This window comes from Perca flavescens, chromosome 7, assembly GCF_004354835.1.
Source record: "Perca flavescens isolate YP-PL-M2 chromosome 7, PFLA_1.0, whole genome shotgun sequence".
NCBI classification, from domain to species: Eukaryota; Metazoa; Chordata; class Actinopteri; order Perciformes; family Percidae; genus Perca; species Perca flavescens.
The window spans coordinates 18,494,333-18,510,846 of NC_041337.1; the positions used below are offsets into that span (position 1 = coordinate 18,494,333).

Genomic DNA, 16,514 nt, shown 5'->3' on the forward strand with positions numbered 1-16,514 from the left:
TTTAATCGAGAATTGTTTTTGAATTGAAAATTGATTTTAATCGAATCTTGAGCCTGAAAATCGATATCGAATCAAATCGTGACATTTTCTGAATTGTGCACCCCTACTGATAATCATTTCTTTCTTTCTAAAATGAAAAAAACAACAGGAAAAGTGGATTGTTGACTCCCTTAATACACTTTTACCCTGCTCCATCGCTTTTTCTCTCTCAACCACATTTTTTCTTCATAAACTATAACCAGCAGCGTTGGCAGCCCTCCACTGACACACATGGATGAATCCAGTTCTGGATGAAGTTTTTCATGCTCAGATTGAACATTCTTGAGGTTCCCACATGGCAGCAGCTCGTGGTATAACCCAACATGACTGATTTGAAACCAAATATTGCGTGCGAGTTTGCCACACTGAGTGCTCTCTATGTGCTTTTGAGTGTGTGTGTTTTCTCCAGTGGCAGGTGTTGGTTTCAAAGTGTCTAAGAGTGCTGTCCTGCAGGGATGAACTCTAAATGATCTCTAAGTGTGTGTGTGTGTGTGTGTGTGTGTGTGTGTGTGTGTGTGTGTGTGTGTGTGTGTGTGTGTATGTGTTCTTATAGGCCACTTCAATTCGTAATCTCCAATGAGTAACATGAGAGATGTCCTCTAAGCAGGCTGTGTGTTTTTGTGTGTGTGTTTAACCTGGCACCTGATTGAAGCATTTCATCAAAAATCACATTGCAAATGCAAATAGGAATAACCTGCTGACTCTATGACAACATCATATTTCATGTGTACATCACTCGACAGGAATGATCCAAAGATACTCATCACTGGGCATCTGGATAGCTCAGTTGGTAGAGTGGGCGCCCATAGAGGTTTACTCCTCGACGCAGCAGGCCCGGGTTCGACTTCAACCTGTGGCCCTTTGCTGCATGTCATTCCCCCCTCTCTCCCCCCTTTAATTTCTTCAGCTGTCCTGTCATTAAAGGCCTAAAAATGCCTAAAAAATAATCTTAAAAAAAAAAAAAAAAAAAAAAATATAATGATCACCCACTAGAAACGATAAAAACAATAAAAAAAAGTTTCCCGGAACTGCAGCGTACTTCTCACATGCCAAATTGAGGCCTTTATAAAAAACAACAACGTATTTTCTAACTTACAATAACAACATATTACCTGTTACCATACCATTACCTAATAGCTATTACCATACCCCTGCCAGGCCAGACAAATATTTTTTTATGCCAAGAATAACGCCAAATATCCACTGTGTTTCCCTATATTTCCGGGTCTTAATCAATGTGCTGACAGATTCGGTGTTGTGTTTTTAGTTCATTTATTATAAAAACAGTTGCCGATTAATTTCATTTTCAAAAAATATTAATTCATTAACTAATCATGAGTCTAATATGAAGATACATGTTGGGAAATTGACCAGCAAAGCATTCCTGTCAATGATTAAGAAAGTAATGAGTGAAAGCAGGAGAGAGAGAGAGAGAGAGAGAGAGAGAGAGAGAGAGAAAGAGAGAGAAATGGACGGGGAGCAGAGACAGAATCTAAATATACCAGCTGAGGGCGGTGGAGAGGAAAAAAAGCACAAGTCCTCTGAAAATCACAGTTTGATGAAAAATTAAGTTGGGAGGCATGGGAGAGAGGAGAGCAGAGAAAGAAATAAAGAGGAGAGGAAGGGAGAGAGAGAAAGTGCTTTTACCACCGGTCACTTTTACCTGTCTGTCTGGGAGATGGACAGATGAAATCAGACTCCTATTAAAGTGTGCTGGAAAAGTAGAACCTGCATTCTTCCTCTGTCAGTGAGTTCAGAAACAAGGAAGCTTAGCTGCACCCTTTTTCCTTCACAGTCCAGGAAGATATCCTAAAGCATCTGAGCATCTACTGTTTTTATACTCTTTGATGAGACTTTTACTGAACTGCCTCAATTCCTAATGTTGCTTGTTCAGCAACATCATCAGAAAAAATGTTTTACTTTTAACGGTTGTTCTTACTCTCTGCAGAACAACCATTATATTTGTCAACAAAAGCTTATAGCATTGGGATGGATTTCCACTTTGCTAGCAGTTAGATAATCTCAGCCAAAAGGCTACAAAAGTTAAAAAACTGGATTGCAATTGAATTAAAGAAGCCATTTCTTCCCCCCTGGATTCTTTTTTCGTCGGTGCTCTCCCATGCCTGACGCTACCCTCTCTCCCTGCGTCAGGGACCACATAGTGGAAGCCATTTGCATTTCTCTTTAATATAATTCTAAAGCTTCTAGAGATCCCTACTTTGCATTTGTTTATTTAGTTCAAAGTGTTTTTTGTCATTGCCCAAAAACCTTGCAGAAAATTGAAGTGTATTCAAAATGTGATAGATAAATATGAGAGTGGTGTGCTGTGTATTCTATGGAGAGGGGACTTTGATGTTATTTTTGCAGTCTTAAGCCAGTTTATAGCTATCGTGTAGCTCGCGCCTGTAGGTGAGGGTTGGCAATTCTCTTTTTCTTTTATTGTCTCATGCTGTTGGACTTGTGGGTGATAGAAAGGCTCAGACAACATAACTGCGTTTACCACCTGGATCTGGACTGTCAGCAGACGCACTCTGCAGTTGTTTCTGTATATGTGTGTGTATGTGTGTGTGTGTGTGTGTGTGTGTGTCTTTGGGTGTGTTTGACCTGGGGATGTTTTAGGGGTGGCTGTGTCGTGTGTGGACGATGGATCTGTAGTGACATCAGGATTTTCTTCGCGGTACAGTGGTTCTCCAGGTTAGCACAGAGAGCAGCAGACAGACAGAGCAAAGAGGGGGGGAGATAGATGGAGTGTGACACCCTTGGGTCGAATCGAGCTTTAGGGATGTGTTGGGGACACACATGTAGCAGGAGGCAAAAGCTGATTTGAAAGATGGGAATGTCAAATCTGGGATGTGCACTCTGCCAAAGTCATAGAATACAGTTAACAAGTGAAAAAGTGATAAGAGGCTGAGGATTGGAGGAGAGGGCCAAAAGCGCTTCCCACTCCTTATTTTCTCTCCCTTTTCTTTCCAACCTCCTCCCTATTTCCCCGCAACTCACACATACACCCCCACCCACCAACCCACACCCACCCACACCCACACACACACAGTTTGCGCAATGCTTGTTAAATTGGAGGCTTAATTTGGAGCCTCTGGCTTTCTCCACAGGTCACATGGAGTGAGTTTATCCACAAAGGCCAAACTGTGGATTTCATTAATGAAACACACATGAGACACACTCTCATGTACATACACACACATACGCTCCCGGCAGGATCAGGGAGGCCTAATCAAGCCAAAACCTCCCGAGGTTGCAATTAGGTTTGGAGAGCCACAGTTCTAACTCAAGCTACAAAACAAACCCGTCCATTAAGTCACAAGAATACACAGATTTACTCTGACAAATCATCATGCTGTTGTGTTCCATCCATTCTCATCCACTGCTGTGTGCCAATTTAGCCACTACACCTTTATTGTACCACTGCAGAAATTAAGTACAGGTAAAAGAAACACACATACACACACCTGCAACTTTTCATGGCTTATTTTCTTCTAGTATAGCAAGTATAGTGTCTTCTTATTCAAGTTACCTGAGGTTTTGACCTTTAAAGTTGACCTGTTTGGCACAAATAAGTATGTGTGTGTGTGTGTGTGTGTGTGTGTGTGTGTGTGTGTGTGTGTGTGTGTATGTGTGTGCGTTCGTGCCTGCATGCGTGCGTGCCTGCATGTGTGTGCAAGTGTTTGTCTCACCCAGTTTGAGCAAAATTTAAGTTTACTTATAAACATATAGAAATATCAGCTATTTCTGTAACTTTCTGAAACCATCGATCCGACATTCACACTCACTTCATGCTGTGATTGGTCAGCTGTACGGAGTTGAGAAAAGAGCCAGGGTTTGAACTTCTCTGTCTAGCTCTCTTTTTTGCATTATTGACACAACTATTTCACTTTTCATGTGAACAACCGAGTGCAACACTTGTCACTTTTCCGGCGGAGACTGTCTCAAAATGAGCACCTGGACTAAAGTGGGGTTGTGACTGACCACCAACTGATAGATTCACGTTGCCATCCCTAGAGCCATGCAGCTTTAGCGTAGCTAAAAACAACTAACAGTTAGTTAGACTAACCATCTGGTTGGGTTTTCTCCAGCTCCAGTACATTCACAAGATGTAATCTACTGATCGATGGGAAAAAGTAACAAGCTGTAAAATATTTGGAACTACCAACCAATGTTGCCAGCCAAGTAATAGTCGAGTCTCGATACCAACTGACACAAAACTCCTTTTGAACCTTTGTTTCCTTTCCTCTCCTCCATCCTTGTACCGTTCTCTTTGGTTCCTCACTTTCCTTCTATGCACTTGTCCCCTTTCATCTTTCCTTTCTACCTTCTCTGTCACCTTTCAGTTCCTTTCTGCTACCCTCTTGACAATATCAGACAATATCTTCCATTTTCTTTTGATACCACTACGTTGAATAGCACAGCAAGCTATGGTAAGTATCCTGATGACCTTAGCCATAGTGCCAGTTGGTCAGAGATAGTTTTCTCTGTTGAATTCTTAGTTCCATATATATTGTTGCTAATTCATAGTGATACAAATGTTCATATCATGCACAAAGACAGAGAAACATACACAAACACGGTAACAGCTTGTAGGTATCAACGGCTTCACCACTAATTGGTGCAGAAGTCTTTTCTCACATTTAATGATAAAATTACACCCAACACAATATAACACAATATAGCACTGGAAACATTTTAGAGTGCTTTCACACCTGTAGTGAAATTTGGAAAGGAAACAACTTAAACATTGTTATCTTTTAGTTCTGGTCCAGGAGGTCAAGTTGACTTTTTACAAACCAACCAAGAGTAGTACACATGAAGTTATAGAGTCTTACATGTACGACAGGATGGTTTTATTGATTGCCATCCTGCATCATCAGGACCATCTGTAGTATAAATCAAATTTGATTATGAGCATTATTAGTATTATGCTAATCAACCGCAAGTTATAAATAATGACTCAGAGTTAGAAGCAGGATGAAAAAGAGGCGTCTTGTACAGCAATATGGGGTCACTATTAGGGATTCACCAAATCCAGATTTTTGGGGTTTGGCCAAATACCGAATCCACTGGTTAAGATTCTGCCGAATCCGAAACCGAATACCGAATTCTACTCCCATCCTCAGTCCATTAACACAGTAAACACATTAATGAAGTAAACAACGTCCACAGCCTCTAAAATAGTTAAATGTAACAACTTAATGTTGAATTCACATGCTCTTTTCACATCATAGGAAAGCACATCGCTATCGCCAGATGAGTGACAATTTAGTTTGGCAAATTTTCGCTAACCAGTGTATGATGAAGGCATGTTGGGTGGGTGAAATTAGAAAGCTAACCTTAGCTAACGAGCAGCAGCCGGCCGTTCGGTCGCTCCACTCCCACTGTAGGGAGACTCATTTGCCAAGAGAACAGCTGACAGCCCGGGAGAGGCACTGTCTTTTTAGCTGTGACTGTACTTCCTTTGCTGTACCTGGGGTTGCTGCGTTTTGGCTCCTGTCTGTGGATTCCTTCATGCACGGCTCGTATTCTTTCGGATGTTTCACGCGCAGGTGTTTTGGCAGCAACGATGTTGTGTGTTGTTTGGGTTCCTTGCCGCCGTGGAACAGGTCGGCACAGCGGGTTGGCCGTGTGGCTTGGCTTGGGTCACCTTCTTTTGGCTGGGGGTGCTGCCGGGTGGCGCTTTTTCTGCTCGCGAGTTCCATTTTCACTTTCTCACAGCCTACTGCATTGACGTAAATACCTTCCCGTAATCAACGGCGGCGTCGTAGGGTTCGGTTCGGTGGAAAAAAATTCTAAGGTTCGGCAGAAACCAAACCCCGTGGAACGGGAGATTGGTTGGCCTGTGGTATTGCTGCTTGTAGAATTCTTCAAAACCAAATTGTACCCCAAAATTACTTACAGAAGGCACCAAACCACTTAATATGCAACTCCACTGTATAGCCTACTACTGATTTACAGTGTAGACCAAGTCTACATCAGAGGAAGACATTCTGCTACTATATTTACCTGACAGAGAACGCTGCAGATTCCCAAAATATCACAATGAAAATCTGCAGTAATCAGACATTAGCATCATGGACTCATGGCAGTGTGCTACTCAACTGGCCCGTTATGAGAGCTAATCAGCACTTCATCAACTACCAGAACCGGACCGTGTGTGTGTGTGTGTGTGTGTGTGTGTGTGTGTGTGTGTGTGTGTGTGTGTGTGTGTGGCAAGAGAAAGAGAGAGAGAGAGAGAGAGAGAGAGACGTTGTCTTGTGTCGTATGATTGTTGGATGGATTTGATTCGGTATTTTGGCGACGGTAATATTATTAGTGTTGAAAGTTAGCAGTAGATTTAATTAACCCAGGGTGAGTCTGATGAAAGCTGATGTATCTACCCGGTTCGGCTCTGAGATTTTCTCGCATTGCACAGCGCTGTGAAAGAATAATCTCCAAGATTACATTATGTTCTGCCAGCTCACAGCAATTTAATACAATAGCAGGAAAAGAGTCCCCCCCGCTGTTGTAAAGTGTTCTTCATGTGGCGTCTGGGTGTGATGTGCAGGTTACCTTCCCCCCAAACACGCCCCCAAACACAGACACACATATACAGATACGTCTCGCTGCCACTTGTTGTCTGTGGTTGTGCTTTGCAGCGAGTCATCCAGTGGAGATTGACCGGCAGGTAAACGCGGACCTCTACAGTAGATACTGCCGCCATACAACTGCATGTACGGCAGTACAGAAAATCATACTTTCCCTCAAATTACCAGCTAACACTTGGTTGGCATAATGCTGAACAATACATTTTAGGCGAATCCAATTTTCAAGCTATTTTAATATACACAGTGCCATGGATATGCATTGTTAAGCCTGACAGGTCTTGACAGGTTTCCACGCCTCTAAAGCATCCGCTGCTTTATCGTCAATTTTTAAATAAATGGGACTATAATTTACAAAATGAACATCATGCTGTATTGAAGATGACTTGAAATTAGCAATAAAGGCCATGCACTCATTATGAAAATGTTTACTGAGGTAATAAATCAAGTGAGAAGAAGAGTTCTATAGAAACTGAGGGTTTTTTTGCAACCAGTGGAGTCACCCCCTTATGGAAATTAGATAGAATGCAGAACGGATGGCAAAACAAAGCAAATATGTCCTTCTTGCAAAGAAACAATTTGAGCGCCGTCTTCTGCTCCTCTTTTAGATAAAAAGCCAAGTCTAACTCGTTCATTGTAGCGGCCAAAGCCGTTTCAAACAACTGGGGTTCATCCGTAGCCATCTTGCAATGTTTACTAATGACTTTGACGTCGCAGCGCTGTTGTCATCTGTTTAGCTCGCCTCTAGCCCGCCTATATCAGATACACCGATGTGATTGGTGCAGCTCAGCTACAAGGGCATAGTTAATGAGCATCATTACTGAATGCCAGAGTGACTCGCTGAGCAAATTCAAACTGTGCTCTCGCGAGAACTCTGGATTTCCAGGGTAGAATGGTGCAGGTGCAGGTTTTGAAAGCTTTCAAACCAGACCAATTGAACACAGAGCACTAAATGCACCAGAGTTTGTTTTAACCAAACCAAACAAATACTGTAAAGTGTGAAAGTACCCTCAAAGTGGTTTATACTCTAGCGGTGCAACCTGCTGCCTCAAAACAATTTACTCTCACTCACAAATTGTTTCACTGACACAGATTGAAACCATTTCTCAATATTAAAAAACACAGATTCAGGTAATAATGTGGTCACACTATACATCTTCTGACAGAAAACCCACTTCATGTTAATTGCCACAGAAACTGATAGAGAGAGAACAGGCATCCCATTTTCCAAATGGCGCATATCTCATGGAATGGAAACTCCTTGAATATTAATGTATTTCCCCTACATTTTTCTCATCGACCGTTGGGAGATCAACCAGAGCTCATATGCCCGTGAGATGTCTGTCCGGCTTTAGCTGAGATGCATTCAAACACGCGCACACGCACACAAATACAGACTGGCGATATAGAGGAGAAGCTGATCAGCAGCATAGTGCGGGGAAGGCATTCCAATGGGACTAATTAAAGGGATGGAACAGACTGCAGAACTCATCGGAGACCACCACTCTTATCTCCAACTCTATTGCTTTCTCCTCTAGCTCTTCCTTTCTCTCTTGCTACTGTGTTCGGTTAATGAAAGCTATATTATCAAGGGTTACAGGATCCAATGCTGCTATCTATCTACCTTTTCATACCGGCATATATGCTCCAAGTAGTTGATGTCTACAGTACCTGAAGGGGCTGCATGCAGACATTTTCTCAACATGTATGCATGGGAACAGCATGCAGACAGATGTAATCAAGTGTGAACACAATTGTTGTCAAGTAGTTAGCACGCAATCAGTTTTCAAGTAGTTATTTTGGTTTATCAAAAAAAGTGTCTGTTTGTGAGTTTGTGCAGATGTGTGTGTGTGTGTGTGTGTGTGTGTGTGTGTGTGCACAAGTCACCATCGGCTGCTGAGTTTGATACTGATGGAGAGTCAAGCTGTTAAGATGGTATTGATCAGAACCCTGTGTTCCTGAGCAGGCAGACAGACACACACACACACACACACACACACACACACACACACACACACACACACACTCCTCCCCCCTCCTTTTTCTCTCTCTCTTTTCCTGCTCCTTTCTGAATCCATTTCTATATCGCACACCCACTCATTTCTGCGGCAGACAGACCAAACAACCAGCCAAAATAAAGTGGCACTGCATCATCACAAACACTGCTGTGTGTCTAAATGAGCTGGAGAGAAAGCAGGCCGCGTCTCTGCTTTGTCTCCTAATTATTTACTACTAGCAGAGCATAGGTGTGGACAGGAGGAAGAAGAGGAGCGAGGGTGGGGGGAGAGGATATAGCAGTGAGGATGAATGCGAGAAAAGACAAAAAACGACAATAACGCGTGTACGTGTATGATTCTCTGTGTGTTTGATGCCCTCTAACCAGAGAAAGCCTTGGCTCAGCTGTCTGGCTTTGCAGCTTCTCCCAGCTCTAGAAATGCATGGCTGCATAGTCAGATGACTCACACACCCAGAACTCAAGCCGGGCTTAACACACACACACACACACACACACACACACACACACACACACACACACACAAACACGTGCACAAATAAACAGAGCAGCACATACTGAGACCCAACCAGGCATGTGTATAATCTCATCTGCACTGAGTTAATCTGCACAGACTCTCACACAAACCTGGAAAGTTTGTTTTGTTTTACTTACATCATCACATATCTGCTCAAAAGTATTTCACACATTTTTTTTTTCTTTGCCACTCCTTTGCTGGCTCACTGGAAAAGTAAATCAACCACCATAAAAAGTATTGAAAGGGTGACGTCACACTAAATCCACTTTTTGAGTTATTATATCACACTTCCCAGTCAAGTGTGCTTTGTAATGACAGCCTTATGTTTTTCTAGAAAAAAATGACTAATGCTGCAAAAATAAAATTAATGAAGTACAAGGCAACATCATGTTCACTCCAATCTGGGCTTCACATCAAGAAATCTAAAGGCAAAAATCCACTCTTGGAGGTGCAAAGACATCAATACACAATACAGAGTAGTAGTATTAGTATCGTTTATGGAGTTGAACTGAAGTGTTCCCTGCAAATCTACATCCTACCGATTACTCAGATGTACCCACTTCCTGTTTATTTTCATGTTGACATGGTGTGTTCAATCTAAAAAGGGTTGTAAAGTTTCTCCTAATTTTGTATCTTAGTCTCACATGTTTGCTTTTGCTTCGACAGCCTCCTGCTGTTATGTATTCACACACTTGCTTGAATGCCTTCCAATATTCCATCCAGATTCTGTATAGTAATAATATTTAAAATGTGCATTATTCCATCTATTTTCTCTCTCCAAGGATCATCTCTCTCTCCTGCCACACACACACACACACACACACACACACACACACACACACACACACACACACACTGCACTCACACTTACATCTTCCTCAAAGGAGTAAATAGAATGGTATTGAGACAAAATGTTATAGGTCCCATGATAGGGCTGATGATACCACTGTCTCCCTATCTGTGTTACAGTCCTGGACACAGACACGGACATAGACATGCACAAACACAAACACACACACACACTTAGCTTATTGACAAAACACAGTTTCCCTGGTGGAGAAAGCGAGTGTGTTTGTCTGTTGTGCAAGTTTCCGTCCTACTCGGTGCTCAGAATACAAAGTGCTTTAATCATATGCATCTCTGCTCACCACTTCGATGCAAACACCTGACAGCAACTGCACAAAGAGAGGGACATGATCAAAAGATTGTGTGTATTTGAGTGTTTATTCATCATTGTTTGCATCCTATTCCTAGAGTAATATAATGAACAAATAAAATCCATTATTAAAATTACATTGCTGACTTATAATAAAACAGAATTCTTGGTTGGTTTAGTTTTTTTATTAGACTGTTTTTATTAGCCTTTTGTTCTTTTATTATAAAAATGCATTATTGTTTTCATTAGAAGCTTTATTGTCTTGTTTGTGAGTTTTTGTGTGCATCAGACAGACATTTGTCAGACCTGAGAAGGGTTGTAAAAGCTTTGCACTGCTTTGGTTTGGATTACAGTACTCTTTACTCTCAACATATGCTATCTATTTGTAACCATCCAAATATACAAACACATACACAGTAGTTAATCACTGGACAGCAATGATGTAGACCATATCAACAGAACTTGGCTCATCTTTGGTTTTGACATTGTTTTCCTGTTTGCTGCCAAGATAGAGAATTAAACAGAGAGTTTCCAAACCTACAAGTAATGATAGTCTCCTAACTTCATCCTTCATCCCTCTGTTTCTCTTTCCTTGTCTCTCCCTCTCTCTGAGTTACCATCTCCCCTTCTGTTTTGAATGTATTTGCAGTAAACAATATTTTTTTCTGGATAATATTCTTTTCTGTATTGTAGGGTATGTGTGAATGTCTATATGTTTTTATCTTAGACAATTGTCTAAGGTTTAAACATTTGTGCTTTAACAAGACGAAAGAGTCTACAGCTGTGCTATTGGCTCTGTGACATTGTTTTAGCTAAATGCTAAAATGCTCACAATAACATGCTAACATAATGTTTACTATGTTAACAGTCTTAGTTCAGCTTGTTATCATGCTAACATTAGCACTAAACACAACCTACAGCTGAGGCTGGTGGGAATGATATTAGTTTTGCATGTCATTAAACAAAGAATTTTGACCTGATGATGGTGCTATATAAAAAGTCAGAGAATCACCAACATTATTACAATTCGATCTGGAGGGAACATGAATGAATCCATCCAATAGTCGAGATATTTCACTCAAAGCCACAAATGTCAAGCTCCCTGTGGCGCTAGAGGAAAAGTCAGGGGTCGCTTAAATTACTAGAATTCATTGTCTGGGAATCGCAAATGTCTGTACAAAATACAAAATTTTGTTCCAATCAATGAAGTAGATGTAGAGATATTGCACTGTCAAAAAGCTGTAATAGGGAACATATCTGCATTTACATAGGCCTAACACCAACAGTTGACAAAAGTCATGCAATGTACAAAGTACTCTTTTGTTTATGTGTGTTTTTGTTTCTCTCTGGCAGAATGCGGGAACGGGGTCCTAGCATTTGCGGAGTAGGTGTGTGGAGCCTACTGCTGTCCCTCTGTCTGGCCTTCCTCACACAGGCACACAGGAGCCACACAGGTACGTAGATGTATGCCAATCATGTGTGTGTTTGTTTGTGTGTGTGTGTACAGTACATATTCCTGTCACTTGGTCAGTGTCTGTGGGCAGCATTCATGGTATTGTATATATAATGAATTACCACTGCAGACAATTTCTTTTCACGTGTTGTAAAGTTGGAATGAATAGGCCATGTGCCACCCGAAGGAATGCAGAGGTCGGATTCACAATAAAATATGAGACACACAGAGTCTGGTTGCCAGAAAGAACACACAAAAAGTTCTTTAATAAAAGGAAGGGGAATATGAGTAATCCAACAAGAAAGGTCTTTTCAGTTCAGGGGCTTTCACGTCTTTGCAGTCCCCATCAGAGTGGGGTGTCTTTCCAAAATGCCGGTAGGTTATAGCACACATAGCGAGCAGTAAGCCTGATTAGAAATCCCTGGCTGCGTGATACCCCTCCCATGTGAGCCAAGTGGCTGAGTCACTAGCATGATTGAGCCCAGAGGCCTTTTACTGCTTTCCAGTTCATTTCTCATGTGAAGGTTGGGTATCTTCGCCTCTTGGCTTTACAATGATCACCTGTGTGTGACACAAAAAATTACCTTCCTTTGGGAAAAAAAGCTTTCATAGAGAGCACAACGTACCTGCTACCTGTATATGAATACAAGCTTTTTATGTGCTGGAGGTCGTGCTGTTTACTTACAGACAGTCCTGGGTTGGAAGTATGAATATGAACGCCTATGTGTATCTATGTGAAGCTTTTAATTTTTAGAATATGTTGAAAATGTGTCAGAGGTGAAACTCCATGTTAATTTTTTTTTGGCTGTATGTCATGCATTTCATTATCATGTGATAATTTTGTTGCAGTAACTGTATATAAACAATAGAGTAAATTGTCAGTAAGTAAGGTACATCTCGCTACAACCAATGCTATCCAATACAATAAACCTAGAATAAATACAATCTTCATAAAACTTACACTCAGTGGCCACTTTATTAGGTATACCTTTATACAGTACATTCAAATACAACTGAAGTTTTAATTAAATATTGTTTTTAATTAAATATTTTAACAATAAGGTTATGGCTGGTGATGGTATTGTACTGGACTGCATTATATTCAGAGGTGTTTTTAATATTCTGCCCCTCTCTTGTATGTAAATATGGAGGACAAAAAAATAAACACCTCTCATTCATTGTAGTTGTAAATGAACAAAAGGAGTTTGAAATGAATCTGTTGTGGGACAGGGAGCCAGTGGAGGTGTCATTACATTATACTGTACTAAAAGATATTTCAAATATTTTGTCCAACCATATTACGCCAATGGCGGTGGATATAATCAATCCGTCTGTCTTTTGATTAATAAAAAAAACAACCCATGTGTTGATTACATCAGCCGAAATTGCACCTGAAGCCATGTGGTCCTCCTCCAAGTTACTTTTGCAACAAAGATGCAGAAACGTTACAGACATGGTCAATAAGCCAGTAAATGATTGAACCCTGCTCCTTCAGACTTGTGGAGCAAAAAGAAGACAGAACCAGGGATGTGACTAACATGCTAAAAAACATATCTGACCAAAATAAGTAATGGACAATGACAAATCACCTAAGGATACGACCAAGAAGTGATGATAGTGGATCTTGTCTTTGGTTTAACTACATATGAAAGGCAGTGATGGCCTGAAAATGTTAAGCTCCGCCTTTGGCTTTCATGTTGTGATAAAGTGGCGTACACCAGCTGCCCTTCATCTGAACTGGTTGTCTTTGTCATTGTTGATACAGCGTGTCAACGTCACTGATGCCAAAGATATTTATGCTACAGTCAGTGTATTGTGTGTCTCAACATCTGCCTTGGACGGATGTTCCATTAGTGGATGACTCAAAGGGAAAATGATTGATGAGTTTGAGTCTTTCTTTAATTCTTTAGAAACAACGCAGCATCTCAGACGGATCATGAGCATGTCCTTCAGCATTCTGTCGTTTTTTTGTGTGTGTGTACAATATGCGTGTCCTTGCTGAAATGCGAGTACCTACAACCACGTCTTTGTATGTGTGTGTGTGTTCTTTCTGTTTGTGTGTAAGATTGTCTCTGCTGTTGTCTTACTGCCAGGCATTATTTCCTCCTCTCAGAGAGAGATTTTTGACAAGGCAAGGACAAACATTTTCATAAATGAAAGGATGGTGAAAAGACATGTGGAGATGCTCTCTTATTGTGGTGCATCACCGGGCTTTTAGTGAAATGCTGAGGTCTGCACAAAGCAACGAAAACACTGAAGCCACCAGAGTCACAAGATTAGAAAAAGTTTAGCAGTTTTGCCTTTGTGTCATTAAAGATTGTGTCATGGTTATTTTATCATACTATCCTCTTAAATAGTGGCTGTAACGCTGGTGTCAGTATTTTAGTCTGACACAGTTTTGTGTGTGTGATTGGGCATGTGTTCCGTCTGTGTGCTCCCGTTAATGGGTGATTGATTGTAGAATAAGTTGTAATTAGGGAGTTACAGCGTTATCCAGTTGCAAGTTGTCTGAGTTGGAAAAAAAAGACGAGTAATCAGATAATTACTAAATACGATCCCTTAGGTCACTCCAAGGTTGACGCTCACACACACGCACGCATGCACGCATTCACGCACACACACACGGCATGTAAATAAAACTTAATTGTAATATAATTGGGCTGAGGGAGTGACTTAAGTCATTAAATTCGGCTCTGATGAAAATGGTAGCCTACTGCATGATGGTTGCTGCCATTACATTCTCCTCTCCTCCTTTCCTTCCTATAACTTAACTCTATTTGTAGCTGTGTTTATACCAAAGATAGTGATGTATGTACGTTAGGGCTGGGTGATATATTGAATTCATTCAATCGAATATTATATTTGTATTTGCACAATGTGTTAAATGTCTACATCTTGAAAATCCAGTTATTATTAAGATGCACAAAAATGTTAGTTTTAGTCAAAAAGAAATGTAGATGATAGCGGTCTTCATTGTTTGTCCTGAGTCACTAGAGTCTGTGAAGTGAATAGTTACAATACGTATGCATCTGCCGCAGATTATGAGACTGTCGTGACTCCAGGTGTCTAATTGACAGGAATAGACTGAAAAAAGACACTGATCTGAGCTCAGTTTGCGTGTTATTGCTTGATAAGAGGTAAAGCCAAACAGCTGACTGCAGATATCCTGATTTTAAAAAACCCAAACAGCAAGAGCAAATTAATTGTGTGCAGATTTGAATGCTCCGTCTGTGCTAAAACTGATAATTAATGCCCATGCTAATTTAACTGCTAGCCAATAGCTGTATATTAACCTGTATTTCTTTTTATATGCATACCGGTCTTGCAGATCTATATTCTTGCTGTAGTCCTAAAAAGATATTTTTCAATCATGTTTTAGTTTTCCTGCAGTTTGCAGGGAAAAATGAATTACCCATCATCGTCATCATTTCATTATTTTGTGTGTGTGTGTGTGTGTGTGTGTGTGTGTGTGTGTGTGTGTGTGTGTGTGTGTGTGTGTGTGTGCGTGCGTGCTTGTGTGCGTGAGTGTGTGCGTGTGATCTTGCCACCAGCTCAATAGGCAAGTGCTGACAAGACAGCTGTGGCGACCTCAGGAGAAAAGTCGAAGGGGCTGCGAAGTGGCAAAGAAGTCTCAGCATGCGTATGTGTGTGAATGTGTGTGTGTACGTGCCTGCCTAGCTTCTGCTCACCTTTTCTTCAGATTTTTATCTCTCAAGCCAGAACAGAAAAAGATGCCTCTCCATTTGTTAAACCATCCATTCTCCTGTCTTTTTCTCTTATTCACATGATTTATCACTACAGAACTGTATGAAAATTACAGGCTTTATACCTAGACCACAGAGCTCTGACACTCTTAGTGGACTACAGATCTCCTGCAATGAAGAGATCTTATTTGTAGATAATGTCTTGGACCATGGTTAAACGTCTCAGTGGATTTGCCAATAGTCTTGGAAAAACAGCTTGGCTTGGATTTTGAAGTAAAGCGGAACAGCGATTATGCTGATCACTTTACCACACACTGTTGAGTCATTGATTCTCAGTCTATAGGCTGCAATTCCCATACATCGACACTGATTAGAGGCTGGTAAGAATTGAACTTACTCTGAAAGGCATTCTCTCTGCCAAGCAGTAGAAACTGAGATGTAAGGACAAATATGTTTAGGTATGCTAAGATGCATGTGCTAAACCACTCTCACACAAGCTCAGAGGGACATGTGCAGTCAGTCAGGCACACACACAGGCCTGCAGTAAATGCACACAGTATGACACACACAAACACGCTTACATGCGTGCCCACTCAAAGAGGCTCTCTAGTGTGATGTGCAGAGACAGGCTGTCTGCTTTCCTTAAAGGCTACTCCATAGTAAAGCTGCACTCCATGTTCGGTGTACAACACAGCTCCATATGGTGAAATTTGTCATGCTGACAAGCATTCCCTACCACTTTTAATTCACTGGTCAAGAGATGCAGAGTGTGTTTATGTTCATAGATGTGAAAAAGAGAAAGAGAGGCCACATTAATGAAATCAACTAACTATTAGGAGTTACACAGATAATCAAAATAGTACATTTTTGTCACTCAGTCTTGCAATTCTTCTTGGATAAACCACCACAACATACAGAGGAATTACGTTCATATTGCACCTCACGATTTACGTCGAATTAATGTTGAGTGTTAATGCAGGAAGTAGTAAGGGTGTTGAGATTGGGGTGGTGGACAGGAGGTACATCCAACTTTCATTCAGG

General features: G+C 41.1%; 1 protein-coding gene across 1 annotated transcript in view; it reads left to right on the forward strand.

Annotated features, from left to right (window-relative positions):
* The first annotated feature begins 11,670 nt into the window (after nt 1–11,670).
* The window catches only part of LOC114558530 (protein FAM19A2), a 52,970-nt gene continuing 48,126 nt past the window's right edge, over nt 11,671–16,514 (forward strand). The window contains exon 1 of the mRNA XM_028582590.1: nt 11,671–11,770. Within this exon, the coding sequence (XP_028438391.1) occupies nt 11,671–11,770 (100 nt within the window). The remainder of the gene's footprint in view (nt 11,771–16,514) is intronic.